The sequence below is a fragment of the Dipodomys ordii genome, unplaced genomic scaffold (assembly GCF_000151885.1).
Source record: "Dipodomys ordii isolate 6190 unplaced genomic scaffold, Dord_2.0 Scaffold43, whole genome shotgun sequence".
Classification (NCBI taxonomy): Eukaryota; Metazoa; Chordata; class Mammalia; order Rodentia; family Heteromyidae; genus Dipodomys; species Dipodomys ordii.
Window position 1 is genome coordinate 15,612,267 of NW_012267259.1, and position 20,545 is coordinate 15,632,811.

General features: G+C 38.3%; 1 protein-coding gene across 1 annotated transcript in view; it reads left to right on the plus strand.

Moving 5' to 3' along the window:
• The window catches only part of Dok6 (docking protein 6), a 178,544-nt gene that overhangs the window by 127,650 nt on the left and 30,349 nt on the right, over window positions 1-20,545 (plus strand). Inside the window, exon 7 of the mRNA XM_013018903.1 lies at window positions 3,918-4,035. Coding sequence (XP_012874357.1) covers window positions 3,918-4,035 — 118 coding nt within the window. The remainder of the gene's footprint in view (window positions 1-3,917; window positions 4,036-20,545) is intronic.

Below are 20,545 nucleotides of genomic sequence, written 5' to 3' on the forward strand. Positions count from 1 at the left end.
AGTGGTAGAGCACTAGCCTTGAACAAAAAAAAGCTCAGGGATAGTGCCTAGGCCCTGAGTGCAAACCTCTGGACAAGCACATTTTTTTAAAAAGAATTAATTAAAGAGAGTTTTGATTAGGGGAGGTGACTGGAACAATGAAGCCACAGTAATACATTTAAAATGGAATGATTTCTGAGAGATTACTGATGTGCAAACCATTGAGGCTAGATTGTTAAGACTAAGCTAAATGGTAGACCCAATTGTCACCTCGGGAGCCCATTCCCATTTCACAGAGATCATCCACACCAGTCCCTCCAGCAGAACTGTTTGTTTTCTGTTACCAAGGGAAGTTGTGACATCCCTTCTGATAGAAGCCATTGGCCAGAAACTCCATCACAAGTGTGCCTGTGTGATTTAGACTGCTAAGGTCAAGTACAGACTAAAGTCATAGACAACACACATTCAAATATCCTGAAATACCTATGAACTGCTATACAGAGAGAGAGAGACAGAGAGAGAGAGGGAGGGAGAGAGAGGGAGAGAGAGAGAATGAATCACTAAAATTGATCCCAGCCTTCATTATGTGCAGATCTTTGAGATAAACTATATAAACTGCACTACAGCCATTAGATATGTATCTATTTAAATTTTGAAAAAGTAAAATTTTGACATAAAATCACCTATGAAATATTTAATGAGTGTTCATCATCGTCTTTATGTTCAAAGAGTAGTTCTATGAAGTTCCATGACAAAGGAAGAATACACTAAAATGTGCATGCATTCTTAAGAGCATAAGTGATTACAAGCAAGAATGGTGTTAAAAATATTTATGTTGCTCCTTTAATGATTTTTGATGTTATTCTAAACCTGAGCTTGTCTGGTCCTGATTGCATAGTTTACAGTATAAGGAAGTAGCTTCATTTTGTTTCAGTTTAATGGCATTGATAATCTGTGAAGTTCAACGTGATGCCTAGCCACTTCCATGAAACTACTGTGGAAATCACATTTCATCTGACAACTCAGCCAGTTGTCTTCTAATTCCTTTCCATTAATCTTGAATTAAATGAAGATTAAGTGTGAGGTGTCCTCTTCTGAAAATTAAGCCAAGTGTGGGAGAAGCCAATTGCCCATAAACCTTTAGACTTCAGAAGAGTACTTAATGAGGGCCAGGAGTGGCTGGCTTAAGGTTTGTGAGGTCTCTGTTCCCATAAAATTCTGAAGTTTCATGAACTCACTTCCAAGAACAAATAAAACTCAAAATGTGCCTTGCTGCACATTTCCTTATAATGTACCACATCACGTAATGAACAGTTCATCAAGAAACTCTGCTATTCATCTTTAGCATCTAACTGTGGCTTTTCGCTACAGGTGACACTCATTGGATTCTCTATTTCCATTGCCAGGCTCTGGATATGGATCTGCATAGATGCAGAAACCAAAGAGAGAGAAAGAAGCAGTTCATTTAGCTCTTGACATAGTTGCCAACATTTTCTGCCACTTTCACCCTAACCTTCTCTTGGTTTCTTCTTTATCTCTCCTAAGTTGGACTTGAAGTTTCTTTGTCACATATGAGTAAGACTACTTATTGTTTTCATGTTCCATTCACTAGAATATCATTTTCCATCTTTTCACTGTCAGTCTTGGTGTAGCTCTGCAAATAGGATGAGTTTCTTGTAGACAGCAAACAGTTGGATTTCGTTGTTTAGATGTTTTAAATCCAGTTGACCTCTGTGTGTTTTAATTGGAGTGTTAATAACTGATTACATTTAGGGCAACTATTGAAAGGTATGTGGTGATTTCTCACTTCATCTTAGAAGTTTACTGGTTTACTTAGTTATTAGTGTTTTATTTATCCCTGCATTTCATCTTTTTTAAATCTGTTATCCTAGTAAGATTTTCCCCCTCTCCTTTATATGTCTTTTTTTAAAAATAAACCTCTGTTCTAATGCTTTGTACAGTTTGGCAGTAATCAGACTACAGACTATGACAATGATTTTATGGATTAATTCAAGTTATTAATGGTTACTGCTGACATGAATTAAATATGTGTGTATGTGCTTAATTAAGCTGATGCCTCATTTGGGAAATTGGATTTAAAAGCAAGTAGTTTCTTTGTCTCCTCATAACCTTGCATACAATGGACTTTGCCTTTGCACCCTTACAGCAATAATATTTGTGAGAATATTTGGTGCATTCTTCATGTAGGCAGCTCTACACACACATATCCTCCAATGTTTGGGAAAATCTGGAAAATGAATTGTTAACAAGCATTTTAAGGATTCCAAGAGATGCTGGGATGTAAAAATAAACTTGTCTTCTTTTTACATTTCTTTACTTTTTATATTTCTTTGCACTTTTTACACTTTCTTTTTGGGGGGGTCCGGTCATGTGGCCTGAACTCTGGGCCTGGGCTCTGTCCCTCAGCTCTTCAGCTCAAGGCTAGCGCTCTACCACCTGAGCCACAGCACCACTTCCGGCTTTTTTCTTTTTGCTTATGTGGTGCTGAGGAATCGAACCCAGGGCCTCAGGCATGCAAGGCAAGCGCTCTACCACTGACCCACCTTCCCAGCCCCTTTTTACACTTCTTTACACAGTAGTGGACAGTGGAAATAGATAGACATCTATTCCTGTGTATAATACAGAGGAAAACTTGAAATGTCAAAATATGAAAACTATAAAAATTGTCTGCAATGCAGTTATCTGGGACTAGCTTCTTTCAAAAGGACAATAGTGTACATGCACTTTTGTAAGTAGAACTATCTCACCACTAGAAGTCAACTAAAAAAATACATTCAACCCCTTTGAATATACTATCTACTCAAATATAAAGCCTCTTTTTTAGTGAATTTAGATACTATCTTGTCATATCAGGTTCTTTCATGACCACAATCAAATAGAATAAAAATACAACTCATATCCAAAGCTAGAGAGAGGAGTGTGAGAAGTGTTGGGGATAGGGTGGGGGACAATGGGAGTCTAAGGCTAGACTTGATCTTCATAACTCCTTTATTATATATAGCAGTTGAAAAGTGAAAGGTGATGTGTGTGATTTCATTCATTAGAAAACTTACATCATCAAACAGTGTTTGCTCAGCTTGTGTCAGAAAAATGTGTCCAAAGGTAAAATAAAATCTTGTATGTTTTTGGAAAGCACATGTGAATCCAGACAAAATATATTTCTTTCTTATAAATGTAAGGGAAGCTATGTTCTCTCTGTACTAATCACAAGCAGGAGCATGTGATGTAATATGGTACAGGTGTCTTCAGCTCACCTTGAACTAAAGGTTTTGAATGTGAAATATTGACATCCTTTTATCACAGTTTCTGAGTGAAAATACTCATTTAATATGTACAATATTCTATGAGAGAAGCAAGGAAAACATGTATCTGAGAAAAACAACTATTGTGCAAAGTGAGAGAGATGTCAGGAGGAGTTTGAAGGGAATTAAGACACTAACAGGCACTAACAGGCATTGTGTATTTGGCATGTTTCTGAGACATCTGGTTCACAGAGATTGCATTTCTTGAGTTATTTTGCCACACTGTGCATTACAGAAGGCTTAAAAGTTATGCATATATTTCTTGCCTATTGAAATGGAGACAAATTTGTTCAGATGGATACCATTGGTTATTTCTTTGAATATTTCCCAGCATTCCCAGTTGGCTACAAGCCATTGGAATTCTTGCCAACTATTTGCACATTCCTTGTGTTCTTTTCTTAATGATTAAGCTGTAAGTCTTTATTTCATAGTTTTGAATAATGTTTTTTACTTTTAGAAAGTTACCCTCATTGAGGGAGCAGGGACTAGTCACACTGTAATGCCTTTTCTATAGTCTACTTTTCTATAGTCACTCGCATTCAACTTGGTGCATTTAAAATAGATTTTTGTTTAATGGTTTATAAATCCTTAAACACATTTTCCTTCTTTTTTCAGCTGCAGACAAGCTTGACTGAACCAATGACTTTATCCAAATCCATCTCTCTTCCTCGTAGTGCGTACTGGCACCACATCACACGTCAGAACAGTGTTGGAGAAATCTACAGTTTGCAAGGCAAGTGTCATTAAAATAAGAGAATAGCCCTTCCTGACACCAGTTTCCTTCTTGTAGGACTAGGACTCCTGCAAATCACTGTGTATTTCCATTGCTTGCTTTCCCTCCATTTCCCTTCACCAGCCCTCACTGGTCACAGGGAAGCTGAGATTTACCTTTGCCTTTTGCCAGCTATCATTTCTCACACTCCAAAAGTTCCAAAACCTTCTGTGTGAGGAGTAAGGCCCAAGACTTTGTTTGGGAATGAGACTTCAACCAAAACATTACAGAAAGCACTTTATCAGAAGCTATTAGTGGATGGAGAGTTCTGCTTTATGATGTGTCTTATAAAGGATTTTGTTTTGCAAATCTTTTATCCTTGATAGAATTGAGTACCAGTTAGGAGATGACTTCAGACTCAGTAGTAAAATGCTATCAGAGCTTTAAAGTTTAACCAAGCCTTATAAAAGTCCCGTCATAGGGGCACAAGGTGGAAACAACAAATGTAAATACTTCACTTCTATATTTGTCCTAATCATGAAAGGCCAATTAACTAGCAAGGGAATGCTTTGTCCAATGACTCATATTACTAGATGTTTGATCATCTGTGTCTTCCTCTCCCTCCTCTTTTAAAATGAATAATCTTATCCTTCAAATAGACTTATTCTGTAGGAAATTCTTTAAAAATCTGAAAAAATAGGGTAAAACGCTGCTCATCTAGCAAATAGACTTGAACATAAAAAGCGTTGTGTAAAATAGCTGGTGAACTCATGACCAATATGATTTTCAACATGATTAGGCATTCCAAACATTCTTTTTTTTCACACTTCAACTTATGCACGTATTACCAGCAATAAATATTTTGACCAAAAAGTTATTACAAGCAAACTGAAATAATGAGACTATTTTTATAACAATATTTGTGTGCCAGGATTTCAAGACTAGTGGAATATGATCAGTGAGAACTAATGGCAAAAGTTACATCGTCTGAATGATTCTAGTCATTCACAAAATTAAATGTAATTGTATTTGATACTTTAAATGGCCATTACTGGATTTATATGGACATCTTGATATCTATATTTTGAGATGTTAATTTTGAAGAAAGCAGAGGTGACCGGTTTATAAAGTTCAAAAGTCAGAGAGAGAAAGTAGCACCCTTGGCTTCTACTCTACCAATACTAGCAACAATACATTAAAATAGTCTCACTCATAACTCCATAAAATTATTTTGCCCTTTGCAGTGATTGAGATTCAAAAATGTGAGATATTGGCATAAAGATTTGGGAATTAGTTAGAAAGCAAGGTGGTAACTTTGGTTTTTGTGGTTTTGCCTACCATTCCAGAAAATAAAAGATGGTTGTATTCCTGGTAGCTATGAACTAAAATGGGAGGCAAGGAATCGGGATTTATACCGAAATTTCAGATACAATTTCACATTTATCCTAAAATTTTTAGAGTATATTGAAATAGCTTAACACACTGCCAAAGACTCCTTGGATGACAATGGTAATTTGCATACTAAAACAGATATACTGATTGGAATAGTCTATGATATATAACAGTATTTTTTAATTTCCAGTAAACTTAAGGCTCAAAATGCCTTATCAATTATAATGAATGGCCAATTCATTTATATGGCCTCTATATCACATTTTTCTCTGGTTGGTTGCTTGCTGCTCTGAGTAACATAAAATACGCATTGACTCAGGTTATCACTGTAGGTCAAATATATTGAGAAGCTATTCAATATAACTTGCATTTTGCTGTGCTGTGAGTTGACTTTTGTACTGTATTTTGCTTAGAGAATTACATTTTAACATTTTGTAGGCCTCTCACTTTGTGGCTACACTATATACATATAGAAAGAAAAGAAAAGCAGGAAGGGAGGAAGGAAGGAAGGGACGGAGAGAGGGAGGGAGGAAGGGAGTGAGGAAGGGAGAAAGAAAGAAAGAAAGAAAGAAAGAAAGAAAGAAAGAAAGAAAGAAAGAAAGAAAGAGGAAGGGAGGGAGGGAAGAAAAAAGAAAAGAAGGAAAGGAGGGAAGAAAGTATATAGAAAGTAGGTAGAAACTAGAGAGTAGGTAGATTGTAGATAATACAAGAATAGATACAGATGCAAACATATTAATGATACATTAACAATGATGATTTTCCTTTATTTTCATTTTGTCCTATTATGGCAGTAAAATCAAGCAAGGGACAGGAAAACTGTATATTTTAGGGGACTCCTTTGTAGCAAGACCATGGCAGAATAAAACTACCAAAAGAAGGGAGAGGTAAAAGTAGAAGCCGTGAACTTTTTCTTCCTCCCCCCCCTGCCCCGCCCGTGTGAATGTGTGATGAACTTACATGTCACTTGCTCCACCGGCCTCCCTGACCGGTCCTCAGAGGAGAATTTCATTGTCTGGCTGCCACAGGGACAGGTCAGAGTGGAACTGGCGACGTGTGTGTGTTAATCATATTATTGGGTAAACCAGGGAGGACTGAGCAAAGCAAACTCAGCTCCCAGATTTTCTCATCAGATTTTTTTTCTTTCTATTTCCAACTGTGAAACTGAGATCAATATGAATTAAACTCAGCAGGCTTTCATTCAGAAGTAAAGGAGGAACATTTTACGTATTTAAAGTTCAATAGACCAGGATTCATCAGGAGGCAGCACATGCAGGAAGAGAAAAAGTTGTATCTTGTGGAAACACATCCATTCTATGCCAAGACTCACCTGTAACTTAAATTGCCTGTCACCCTCTAATTGCCCACTTAGTTTAGTTTTCTGTACTCATTCATTCCTGTTGTGTGTTGCCAGCCACAGTTTTATTTTTATGTTTACCTTTCTTTCATTTGTATTTTTATTCAAGGGAGTTCCATTTAACTAAGCAGTGTGTGAATACAATGCATCTTGATCAGTTCATCATTCTCACCCATCCCTCCCGGCGACCCAACCCTTCCCTTACTTTTCTTAAGTTTGTAATATAGACATTGCATTTTTTATAAAACGTTTTAGCGTTATTACATAGGTGATACACAGAAGACTTCCAGTTACATAAGTCAGGAAAAGAATACATTTCAATGTGAACAATGTCATCCTTTCCCTTTTTCTATCCCAGGTTTTCCCTCCCATCCCCACCCACAAGTTGTATGGTTAGTTTTCAACATAGTGTCTAGTGTGTACCAGTACTACTTTTGTTCCATGTTGATTCTTCACTGTCTTCTTCCTCCTGTCTCCTCTTCATTCATCTGCCCCTCCCTCCTGGACCCCGCCCCTGCTCTTGCATACAACAGTTTCCTGATGGCTAGCGCCATTTTTAAAAGACAGGCATATTGATTGTAAGATTTCCTAACCTTAATGACTGACGTGTCAGTCTCTCCATGCCCAAAGGTGCTCTGAATAGTAAGCTATAATGGAGACCCTGTTGTAATCAAGGCGACTGAAGCAAAAGAGTGAGGAAGAGACTTCATTCATTTCCAGTCAGAGACACAGAGACAGAGAATGAGAACCCAATTACGGAGTTCTTCTTCATTCATGTCTCTCCCCTTGATCCTGAATCAATCAGTATGCAGTATATTTAGGTGTCAGATTATATAGCCGAGTTGTGAATCAGGATTTGGGAAATCCAAAACATCTGTTGAAAGTTACCGACCAGTCTACTCAAAAGCATGGTGGTAGCTGGTGCAGTCCGGCACTGCTGCTGTCATTGTGCAATGTAGAGATGAGTGGGGGGCGGGGAACATGGTGAAGGTGAAGCCATCAGGACCAGCTCCTGCCTCCATGAGCAGTGGGGCTGAGGATAGCCGTAGCACCCAGGTCCATACGTGTCCAGACCCATTTTAGCATCTGCTGAGCAGTTCGGGTTCTTGTGCACAGTCAGGTCAGGGTTGGCAGGCTGGGTTCTTGTTTTCGTGTTATTTGTATGGACTATGGGTTTTTATTGTTGCAAACTTTTATTTGGGTAAGCATAGGAACTATGGTGTCATGCAGTATCATAGTAGCCCTTTCTCCTGATCGCTCAAGCTCTGTTCTTCTCCACCTGCTCCTTTCCTGCTGGCATTCGCTCTTCTGCAGTAAACAGAGTCGATAGAAAGGGCGCTGAAAATGGCCCCTGATAACTGGATTTATGGGACTTGTGCTGATATGTGTAATATCTTATTTTTGTGCAAAATTGAATGGAATGTACTTCGACTTATTTGAAAGCTGCTTGAACAACTTTAAGTCACATGTGATTGCGAGTGCAGCTTCTCCAAAGGAGGGAGCTGTCAGAACTCCACTGCCATTAGCACAGATTAATATCCAAATGCCAGCTCTGACTTGCGGGCCTCCTTCTGTCCTCTGCGTGTCTGTAATTAAGCCGCAGACCACCAGTGTCAGCACTGACGCTCACCTAAATTACATAGAGAGCGTTTGATGCGGACGGAGAGGACAGCGGGGCTGTAGGTTCTCAGAAGGACAGGATGAAATAGGCAATTAGAATTAGAGATAACCTTCAGAAAACACTAGATAGAGTTCGCCAGAGATTCGTGAGGTAAATAAGGGATTTATTTACTCTGCTCAGCTGCGACCCTCTGTCCTTCTTTGCTGCTCATTCAGTTTCAAGATTGTGCTGTCAGCACATTGCTTCCATGGAGACTTTTTATTTAAATTTTACAATAGACATGTGTTCCAGATTATGAAGTTATTTAAAAAAAAAGAATCGCCTCCTGCAAGTTACAAAACAAATAGCAGAGATTGTAGCTGCAGCAGTAAAAAAAAAAAGAGCTTGGTTAGGTTCAAGCTGCCATCTTTCCAGAACATTCTCAGGCTACCTGTGAAAGCAGTTGGAAGATGCCACATATATCACACATTCTCCCCAGGCCTCAGCCTGCTCATGGAAACTTGGCAACACCTCACAGCAATATGAGTCCTTTCTCTGGAAACGGCGCTTTCTGTCTACTAAAGTGTATTTGTGGACATTCACTGCGGGTTCTTACCTGGGGAGAGGTGAATGAAGGCAGAAGATGCCTCCCTGGGTAACACTTTTTTTGAGATAAGTGAATCAATTGCTCCCTGATGTGGATGACATAAAAATGCACAAAATATTCCCACCATGAAATGTTTCTTATCGCCCAAATTCAGAATTAAGCAGTCTCTCTTTTCTGCTCCAGTAGACATTTATGCATAAATTTATAGCAATATATTTGTTTAAAAACTGACTTCCTGCAAATGGATTATGTAGGAACTGGTGGGTAATTCTTTGATCCTCGTAGCTTATCCACACTGGGGCTGGAGGTTTATGAAGAGGTACCATCCACAGAGGTGAGAGTCTTGAATTATGGACTCAAATAAACTTGAGTCTGTTAACTGCCGAGCGCTGTCTCTTTGGATGTATTACTGACCTTTTCTAAGCTCGATTTCATTTATCTTTAAAATGGAGATATTACAAATGGGGGCCACCCTGGGTTCCCCGGTTTCCAGGGCATCAGACGGGGTCTCTGGTGAGACCAGATCCTCCCACATGACACATCTTTCCTGGCCTTCAGAGCATGGTCCACCAAATGGCCCTTCAAATAAGCTCCACCCAAAAGGGACTCATAAAGATCCTGATAACAGGCCTGGCCTCCAACAAGCAGAGCTGCTCCCCCGAGACACGCATGCATGAGGACAAGAATGAGGACCTCCTGACCCCCGGGGTGGGAGACCTCTGTCTTAAGACTATTGGTCTCCATGAAGTGCCTATCTGGGCACACACAGTGCACATCTGGTACATAAGCTACATCTGTCAATCAACCTACCCAGCAGAGTCTACACTGAAAGAAAGACAACTAGCCCCTACCCTGCCCTGATAAGACCCCAGCTACACAAAGCACTGGAGCTCTGGAGCCTTGCTGGAGCCTGCTGCTCCCTGTGGTGTTGTTCATTTTCATTTTGATTAACTCTTTTCTTAATTATGTTCACTATACTTCATGTATAGTAACACTGTACATTGAATGCATATGTAGATATGTTGAAATGAAAGCCTCTTGTGGGAAAATATTTTAATGGGGATAAAAACAATATCTACTTACCATGCTGATTAAATAGGTTTATCTCCAAAAGATTGCCCATCAATAATTATTGGTTGTCAATGTCCTAATGTAAGTTAAATTCACGCAAAGGAGATTTTTTTATGGGCACAGGCAGATATGCTCATCCACACCAATATATTCTATTTACTTTAAAGCCGTATTAGAGTGTTTCTACGATGTGCAAAGAATTTTGCTTGAATCTAAGAACTCCATGCAATATCACTATTAAGAAATGATTTCAAGATATTAAAATTCTAGAAGAAACTAAATTTAAGTCTCACCTAGTTTTTACTGCAAAAGAAAATATACTCTTAAATCTTCACGTTTGCTCTCATTCCAACATCAGGGGTGAATAAGATGTTGCATCTGAAAAAAAAAAAGCAAAGAAAAGAAATAAAAGAAACCACGTGTTCCAGTCCTACACCAGCTTATTCCACCCCGGCAGTGGCAGAGCCCGGTGGCCTGTGTGCCCTCGTTCACCCACTCCAAATCGCTCTCTCTGATGAGCTTGTCCTGGAATCTGAGAAGCCTATCAGAGAACACTTCTGGCAGGACGCCAGCCTCTCTCACAACATGGAATAACTTTGCTTGAATCAATGACTACTAAATATATTCCCTCATGTGGCACTTTCCACTGGCTAGACCCCAGGTGAACAACAAGGAGAAGACTGCTCAGTTCATTCTTTTGAAGCAGCTCAAAGCAAGTTCTAAAGATAACTCAAAGAGTGAAATAAACCAAGTCAGACATTTAATCTTTTTCCACCAGACGTGCAACAGTTATTACTGAAAGATAAAAGGTTAGGAGCTTCTAGATGCTATATCGGATTAGTATAATCTACCATTGAGTTGGATTAAACTTAGTAAGATGCTTTACTCTTCAAGTCTGAAATTAAGGTTTCTGTTTGGTCTCTAAACTTGATTCCTGTCCACCAAACTTTTCCTGTGGGATTATTTAAATATAATAGGTAACATATTTTATTAATTAACCGAATTTTATGGAAATAGATATTATATTTTATATAGAACTATGCATAATAGTACTGTCAGGGGAAAGTGAATAAGTGAATATGACCAGATTAATCAACCCAGGCAGATGGTTACATGAACACTGACAAATACTCAGCTCTGTGTGTGTGTGTGTGTGTGTGTGTGTGTGTGTGTGTGTGTGTGTGTATGTGTGTGTGTGTGCATGGCCTCAGACACAAATGAACATATTGAAAGCAGTCATCTCTAGGGCAAGGATGACAATGATTTTCATCCTGGGCACAGTTTTTTAAGTGGAAGCCCCTCCCAAGTACCAGCCCTTCAAGGTATAGAGTCTCTATCACAAGATTGGAACCTGGGGGAGTTTCTAGAATGATACTGGACTTCCATCCTGGTTGGCTGGTCTGGGTAGCAAATTAAAGATTAAAATTGTTTTAGGAACTATTTGTTGACCCACTGTAGGCTGCATTGAATTGTTGGATGTGTGAGTATTAGAAAAAGAATCATCGTACGACATTGTATGGCGTGAGTGGGCCTCAGAGATCATGCATTTTCATTCGAGACCTTTCCTTCGTTTTTCATTTCCTTTACACTTCCCCATCACTTGTGGCTAACCACTACCTATCATTCTCTATTAAGAACTCGAGACCTTGAAATCTTCTAGAAAACTGGAAGCCACATCAGTCTTTGGCCACTTCATGCTTCCTTAGGACATAGGCCTACTCCAGAAATCTCTTGCCCTTGCTGTCTGCCAGTGGAGACAGCTGGAACCCCAGGGTGATTCGAGGATACATTCTGGAACCACAATTGGTGACAGTTGTGTTTAAAGAGGAGAAGCCATGCTGTAGAAGGCAGAGGACAACAGTGAGACCAGGGTGACACAGCAGTAAAGAGAGCACAGAGGAAATGCTTTCTCTGGGTGAATCTAGAGGACTGTGAGGAGAGACTCCCAGATGTATAGCAGAGGCAGACATTGCATTGCTCTGGCTCACCTCTATTGGCTGGATAGTCTGAAATATAATACAACGTTTAGTGTGAATTAAGGCACACATGTGGCCTTGTGTGGTAGTTAGCATGTCAAGGGCTCTCTGTTTGAAGCATTGCCCATCTGGTCATCTTTACCTGTGAGTATAGTAGCGTTAGCCCTTACACTTATAGTTTTATAGCCTAGAGACTAAAGGAAACAAATTCAGTTAAAATATGAGTAACAACGTTCGGTAAGAGGAAGCATCTGGATTTATGGAAATTCTTTGTAGGAAAGGAGTTCTTTTGTTGTGCAGCCTCCTGTGAGCAAGATACTCAGGTAGAAAATACCATAAATAGAGCCCCGTGTACGTCACAAGATTCCTGAAGAGCCAGAGTTATAGATGCCATTTCCATCCTTGGGGAGAGGTCATAGGCCTTGTTGCCATCTTTGCTCGCAGTGGTTGATCATTTCACGTGTGTCAAGATGTGTGATACAGTTCTCTGGGTTCAATTATTGTGCCCATTTTACAAAATGATTTGGATGTCAACACAAATAGTCATGGGTTCTTGCTCATTTGCCACTATGCCACTAAGCCTAGGGTGACAGAGTTCAAGGCAGGATGGAATAAAGCAATTCCAGCCTCCGTCCTTCTGTGCGGGTGCCTTCCTTTGGAACCATAATCAAGGTTTACAAGCATGATTCCTTTAAAAACCAGGCAACAACTATCCTCCAATACACTGCAGATGAAACAACCCAGATGGAGGCCATCTAAACCACTGTGGGGATTCTGTGGGATGTGGGCACTGCTTATAAAAGTTGGACGGAACAGTTTTACTCTCCTTGTGGAACAATTTAAAACACATTGTGTATGCAAATTAGTCATCTTCACGCTTTAAGGTCACCATTACTGTTCATCATTACCTTGCAAGCTTTTAACTAAGCTGTACAGCAAATTTAGGGTAAGTGTTCTTTTATTCCAACTTTTTGGGGAGTGTCTTTTGGCAGTGTCACAATCAGTTTCCCCACTGCCAATCCTTTTCAATCCACACTTTTTCCTCCCTACTGAATACCTTCCTTTTTCTGGAGCATTTGCTCTGATGAGCCAGGACCCCGGGTAGACAGAGGTCCTTTGCTTAGCTTCTGTAACCAGAGTCTAAATGCCTCATCATCATGGCTCATTTCCCCTAAGTAAAGATTTCTGTGTCTTCTACTCAGAAGTGATTTTTCTAACTTGAAGCTATGTGATTTCTCAAGATCTGACAAAAGAGCAACTGAACTTGATAAGTTGCAACTTGATAAGTTGAACTTGATAAGTTACTGCAACGGGAAAGAATTCTGAACACGTGAAAAAATAGGTAAAAAGTGAACATCTCCACTGACTACCATATCTAGAACATATAAAGGAGAATCGACAGAGAGAAAACAGACGGCTCTGTTTATAAAATTAAGAAAATTCTTCATATGCATTTGTTTATTGTGTTTTTAACTAGAACACCTTTATTGGGAATAATGTTTTTATGGCAGGTAAAGGTGACACAATGTTAGGTTTTAAAACGCTAATTTTATTTAACTATTGCTCTATTACTCAGCATGGTTTTATTATCCATGCCTTTTACTATTATAAACACTACTTTGGAAGACATATTTGTATACAATCCTTGATTACATTAATATTTTTAGAAATAGAATTGAGTTTTTCATTAAATGTTCATTGGGCTAATTTAGATATTTTGAATTTGTCTCGTTTATGCAACATATGACCCTATGCTCTTCCCTTCTGCGTATATTACAGTTCCCATAAGGACAGGCATACAGCCAATTAAATCAGATTTCTTCAAGTTTGTTCACATATTGAGTCATTCATCAAATATGCATTGGACTCTTTCTAGGTAGTTGAAGTAAATACCACAAGAATGGCATGAGGAAAATAAGGAAAAATCATTTCAGACATTGGTAAATGTCAGAGGAAAGATGTGTCAGAATGATTGCAAAGAGAATGTGTCGACCATTTAGATTTTCCATAAGAAACAATATTGGAGTTTAGGTTCAGATGGCAAGAGATTCAGCTTGCAAATGTAAGGGAAGGAATTTCAGGCATAGAAGTGAACATCGCTAGTAGTAAGCTAAGGGGGTGTGGTAGAGGAGAGACAGGTGCAGTGGAGTACAGACCGTGGAGACGCTTCCCCCTGAGCAGTGGAGCATCGCTTCCCTCCGTAATGAAGGCCCCGTAGACCTTGAAAGAGCTGCGGTTTTGTCATGCAGTCATGGAAACCCATCAAATGCTCATAACTGTGGTGACCTGGCCACATGTTAAAGATCACTCTCAGGACTGTATGGGAACCTACGCTAGAAAGGTGACATAAAAAGCGAATGGCATTGGAGGGGGTGGAAAATGGTGATTTGTTTTCACAAAGCCTTTCTATGATGTTAGAGGCTGGAGGAAGAGAATCAAACGTCCAGGTTATTATTTTGGTAGTAATACTTGCAATTAGTATGTGCTTAAAAAATTCAGTGCTGTTTTAAAGTGATAATTCTCCTCTCAATGATGGACATGTGAAATACTAAAGAAGAAAAGTAAATGCTGTTATTCTTTAAAAAAATAATCCAGACTAAGCAAATTGTTACTTGCAAGAAAAGATGGAGGACTAAGAATCCCTCCATCTTTCCAAGTAGATGTAACGGTGATTGTCAGCTCAGCTTTTCATGGCATTAGTGCCTCAAATCCCTGTGGCTGAGCGTCTAGCTTTCCCTAGGGTGCCATAAGTAAATAACAAGCCCTGAATTCAGACAACTTGATGCCCGAGTCTGACTGCCCAGCTTCCCCAGAGCTGTGAGCATCCTTGCGCCTTGAATGAACAGGGAACGTGAAGGTTGCATTTCTCTGTGTAACCCCTGCCCTTTGACAGTCCTTAAGAAGAGACAGAATAGGGATTAGAGTATGACCTGACATCATCAGAGACAGTACAGATCATCATGAAAGTCACGGCAGTACAGGGAGTCTAGTGAATAATTTGTCTAATTTAATTTGTTAAAGGCAAATGCATTTTTCGAGGAACAAGCCACGCTGTCAGAATCTTCTCTATTGTCCTTCAGAACCTTCCCTCACCCTTGTGACTAAATTCCTCAGAAGCTTTGAAAGAGTAGCCTGTGACAAAACAAAAACGCCATTTTAGATAAAGGAGGTTGTATTGTGATTAAGAAAGAACAATCCACTAGTGAAATGCCATCAACCTGAACACTTCCTGGGGTATATTATAGGCTTGAATGTAACTACAATGATAGAAAAAAATTATTAGGTTGAGTTGAAGGAAACTGCTATAATTATAGGTTAACGGTTGTTAAATAACAGTAATTTCATATGGCTCAATCTAAAACAATATATAAATTGAGATTTTGCCTTACCATCATGAAAATTTTCAAAAGATGCATTGTGAGAGGGAGAATGTTACTCAGCAGTATAGCGTAAGCTTAGTGTGTACATGGCCGGGATTCAGTCCTCAGCACCAAAATAAACAAAAGACATATTTGATTAAAAGATGAGTTGATCACATAAAACAAAAAAAATCTAAGCAGCTGGAAAGTGGACCATGACAGAGTTCAAACAAAAACAAAAAATCGTAAAACACAGATTATTGTTAAATATTCCCCCAAACATGGATAACAACTGAACCTCTATGAAGTCTTGAATATTAATATTCATTATAAAATAATTAATAGCCTATGGTTTATATTAATAATTTAATGACTTAACAGGTATAAAACAATTAATGGCTTTTGTTTTTTCATCATCAGTGGCTCCCATGTTTATACCATTCTGTAACAGAAATGGAAACCATCTAATTAAAAACCAAACACTTCATACTTTTGACATTTAAAAACATCTTTTATATGATCTTGAGTCAAAGAAGACACATAGAAGGCTAAGAAAACACTGGAAGTGTAATATAATATAATGCAGTGTTCACTGCACCAAAGCTTATGAGATCTCACCAAACTGGTAGATAAAGTCTTCTTCCCTTCACTTTTACATTTGTATAAGGGACCAGGATTAAAACCTTAAGTTTGAAATCTGTAAGTTAAGCAAACAGAAAAAAGAATAGGAAATGATTACAATCGTATCCTTTTAAACATCAATAGAGGGCATCATCATAACCTAAGCCACTGGTGCTAGAAATGTAAGGCTACTGTAATAATAAAATATCAGTAAATAATTTCACATTGAGAATTTTAAGCTTAAATTCATGAAAAATCTCAACAAGTATGGAAAAATATTAGCTACCAAAGCATATTTAATTAAACCTCCTATTAGAGGACTCAGGGTTTTGGGGGGAGGAATGTAAATGATATGAGTTAGTATGCATCTCTTAATAAAATATGCTACTCTTGGTATAATGTAAGTTTTGGTGGACATGATCTATTTTTATATAGTACAGAACATTAAGCAACCAACATATTCTGCTATGTGTGAAAGTTTATTACGTATTTGAATAGTTAGTATCAGTGAACTATAGAATAGAGTTGAGATTTTTTAAGTAAAAATCATGTAATACATATATGTGTGAATATATGTGTGTATATATTGAATTTATATGCCTATATATATGCACATTGATGTATGTATACATATATGTATGTGTCTATACATTTATGTGTGTGCATTTATCTGGAAGTATACAGAATGGTAAAAGCTGCTTCCTGACTCTTCATTTGTCAGTGGACATCCAGATGTGGAGAATTGCAAGCTGTGCTCTGAGGCACAGTAGTGCACCGATGTCAGAAGTTAGCCCCGTGGAGTTTCTGGTTCATTCTCAGCTCACTGGAAGATAGACAGTTGTACAGTTTGGGAAAACCTAGAGTGATCTGGAAATGTCAGGTTCTCTAAGGTTTTTATAAAACCTCATGACCTTTCTAAAGAAACTATCTTAAGAACTAGCTACCCAAAGATGAAAGATTGAGTTGTGCTTCATGATACCATTAGGGAGAAAAAGAAAATCTCTTCTTTACCAAGACCAAAACAAGACTTCGATGATCAAAAGCGCAAGCTTGCTGCTTGCTCTCTCTTCCTCTCCTCCGTGTGATTCATCCTCTTTCCTTCCGGGGGGAACCCAATGCCCACGGCCCCAAGCACCAGGAGTATTGCGTGTAGCCCATGAATGTTGGAAGAACCAGCCTCTGCTTCCATAGGCAGGCAGAGGATGGCTTTAATTGGGATATTTTAGTTATTTGATTAGGGACTTTAGTTCAAGGATAGTCACATGACTCAGGCAGTATAATAAGCCTGATCTCAAATACTTGCTCCAACCCAAGGCTGCTTTCTCAGCAGGCTTAGTGAAAAGACAGAAAGCTATAGCTGAGTGCCATTCAGTTTCCACCAAGATGCCCACGTTACAGGGGCGTGGAACACCTGAGCTGTGACATGTCTGTACTGAGATGCCTCCAGTGTGCTAGACACAGGAGATGTGTCTACCTCATCGATTGTTCATATGTTGATTACAGGTTGTACTGATAATATTGGGGGTATTATTTGTCCCTTGTGATAGGTTATGATGTGCAGATAACGTGCTTTGACTGAATTCCCACCTTCCGCTTTTCTTTCTTAGTCAGCTCCCGGGCCCCTTTTTTGTGAAGTTTTTAGTGGGTTTTGTTATTCTGCTTTCAAACATGCACGGGAAGGTTTTCATCATGTTCACCTCCTTCCTCTTCACGCTCTCTTCCTGCCCTCGCTCCCAAGTGTTGAGCACAAAGTGGCCTTTTATGTTCATGTCTCCTAAATTCCACATGTGATAGCTGTCTGTCCGTCTCAGTGTGGTTCCTTTCACTTAATATGATAGTCTCTAGTTCTTGCAAATGGTATAATTTCATTCTTTTGTGTGGCTGAATAGCTCTCCATTGTTTTGAATAGGATGGATTAAAATGTACTACTGATACTAAATCTACCTCTCCTTCGTGCATGTTTACTGAGGCACTTAACATTACATGTGCAGCTTACATGCTACCTGTTAGCCAGTTCTGCCTAGAGCAGGCCAGACACTGATGATGCTTTGAGATGACCACATTAACCAACCAGATATCTGCCTGGTCTCTAGACTTCCTAGAGACATTTGTCAAGACAGTATTTCTCACTCCAGATTTTATATTATTGGTTATTTATGTCCAAAAGCTTTCAAACAAATACTCACTGAATTTACATTTGTGTAGTTGCTATATTTTTTAGATTTATTAAAAAATATCAAGATCCATACCATACATTCCTTTAAAATTATTGTAATTTTTAATTAACAATACTCAGTACTTAAGGGGACATAAAATGTTAGTGCAATCATATCGCTAAACTTGTATTTAAAATATATTTGGAAAGGTTACTAAACTTTCTGAGCTTTTGTAACTATCACCAACTTCTCACAGAAGTACCAGGTAATTTTCAGTATAAAAGTGAAAATATATACAGTTCTGATAAAATTTATATTCTAAAGTAAGAATTTTGTGATGCTTCATCACAAAATATGTCCCTTTATGCTCTAAATAAATCATCACATAGTTGGTATAGATTTTTATATACATCAATAAAAAATTAATCATAACTATAAGTTCAAGGAACATACTTTATTAGATCATATGAAACATTATAGTGCATTTATATGTGTGCAAAACTGGTATTAATTTCTAAACTGTTGCTTATAATTGAGAATTACTATCAATTATCACTTTATGATAGACTACATTTTATTCCTGTCAGAAAAATTAATTGGTTCATGGAATTGGATTCATAATAAATTCCTGGACCCCTATCAAATACGATGATTTAGTTACTTTTTAAGAAGGAAAGATCTACTTCTACAAGATAGATGATTTTTTCACATACTGTTTTTTAAAACTTATTGGAGGATTCGTCAGACTTTCCACTTTCATGTCGTAAATTATTGTCCTTCAAGAAATGCAGATAAAATTGACTGGCTATTCTTCGGTATAATTATAACTCCCAGAGTTACACTGTTTATTTGCCATGCTGATGCTGAAAACGCAATTCAATTCCTGACTTTATAAACATGGAGGCAAGTTTTGATACTGGAAAGCATGCTTTCACCCGCCTCACTATAATTAAAGGACACTCGATGTCCTTCCAATAGCAGGTTTGGGCAACTGGCTTTTTCATTATTGCTGCCATGTGATGCCTGTGATTCAGCAAGCACTTCCATTTCCCATAACTTTTCTGTGCATAATGACAGCCACAAAGCCTCCTTGATGTGTTAGGGGACATCAGATTACCTGCTTGCAGCTGTCAGCTCTAAAGATCATCTCGGTTGATGGTCTCATTCATCAAATCTGCACTTACACATTTTTGGATAACAAAAGCACTTTTGCGCACTGGCCATTGAAATTCATTTGATTCCATGTTGTCCAGTAATAGATAATCCTTTTTTTAGACCGCATGATGTTGACAGTCTGTTCAAATATTAATAAAATATTAATAAAAAATAAATATTAATAAAAATCCATAGTGACCCTCATTCTTTAAGAAGACAAGTGTAGTTTAGCACAAAAAAAAAAGGAAGGGAGTATTTAAGTACAAAAGACGTTGAGTAGATTGAAGACCTTAAACCAAAAGCTCTTTGCATGCCTTGTACCACTTTAGGGACACTTCTTGAAAGAACAGATTTACCATCGAGTGTGAATATGCAGATCTGGCAACTTCTAGAATTCTTTTAACTCAAATTGCCAAATTTGAAATTCATTCCCTGCCCTTAATCCCAGTACTCACTTCCAGCACTCACTTATGATGGTTCTCTCTTGCCACTTCTTTTTTTTTGTTATGTTATTTATCAGTGGTTTCATCTTCTATTACTTGTTGTGTTACCTCAAATATTTTCTAGAGCCGGGTGCCAGTGGCTCACGCCTGTCATCGTAGCCACTCAGAAAGCTGAGATCTGAGGATCATAGTTCAAAGCCAGCCAGGGCAGGAAAAGTCTGTGAGACTCTTATCTTCAATGAACCACCAGAAAACTGGAAGTGGCATTGTGGCTCAAGAGGTAGAGTGCTCGCCTTGAGCTGAAGCGCTGAGGGACAGCGACCAAGCCCAAGGCCCACAACAAACAAACAAACAAACAAAATTCTGGAAAGAGATGTAGTATAGCATTTTTAAATGTGAACATTCCTCAGCTACCATAAAAACACTTCCAGCACTCCTTCGGAGAGAGGTGCTAACGTTCTTGGATGCAAACACTCTTAAGTCACACATACTAAGCCTAAATGCCAATTGAAATATTTTCCAGATAATAAAATAGAAGTAGAGAAGCTAATTTTTCTTATTTCCAAGAGTTCCCTTACAAATGTAAACTGAAAAAAAATTATCTCTGAGCATTTACTTTAACATTTTTATAGATTTTCTCTTTGTGGTAATATTTTTTTTAAATTAGCACCAAAAATGTGCAACTCTAGCACAGCCATAAAATATTTTAGTCAATTCACATGTTAAATATTTGCACTAAAAATAGTTTCAGCTCTAGATTCTTCCTCCACTAAATGTGGATAATAAAATCCACATAA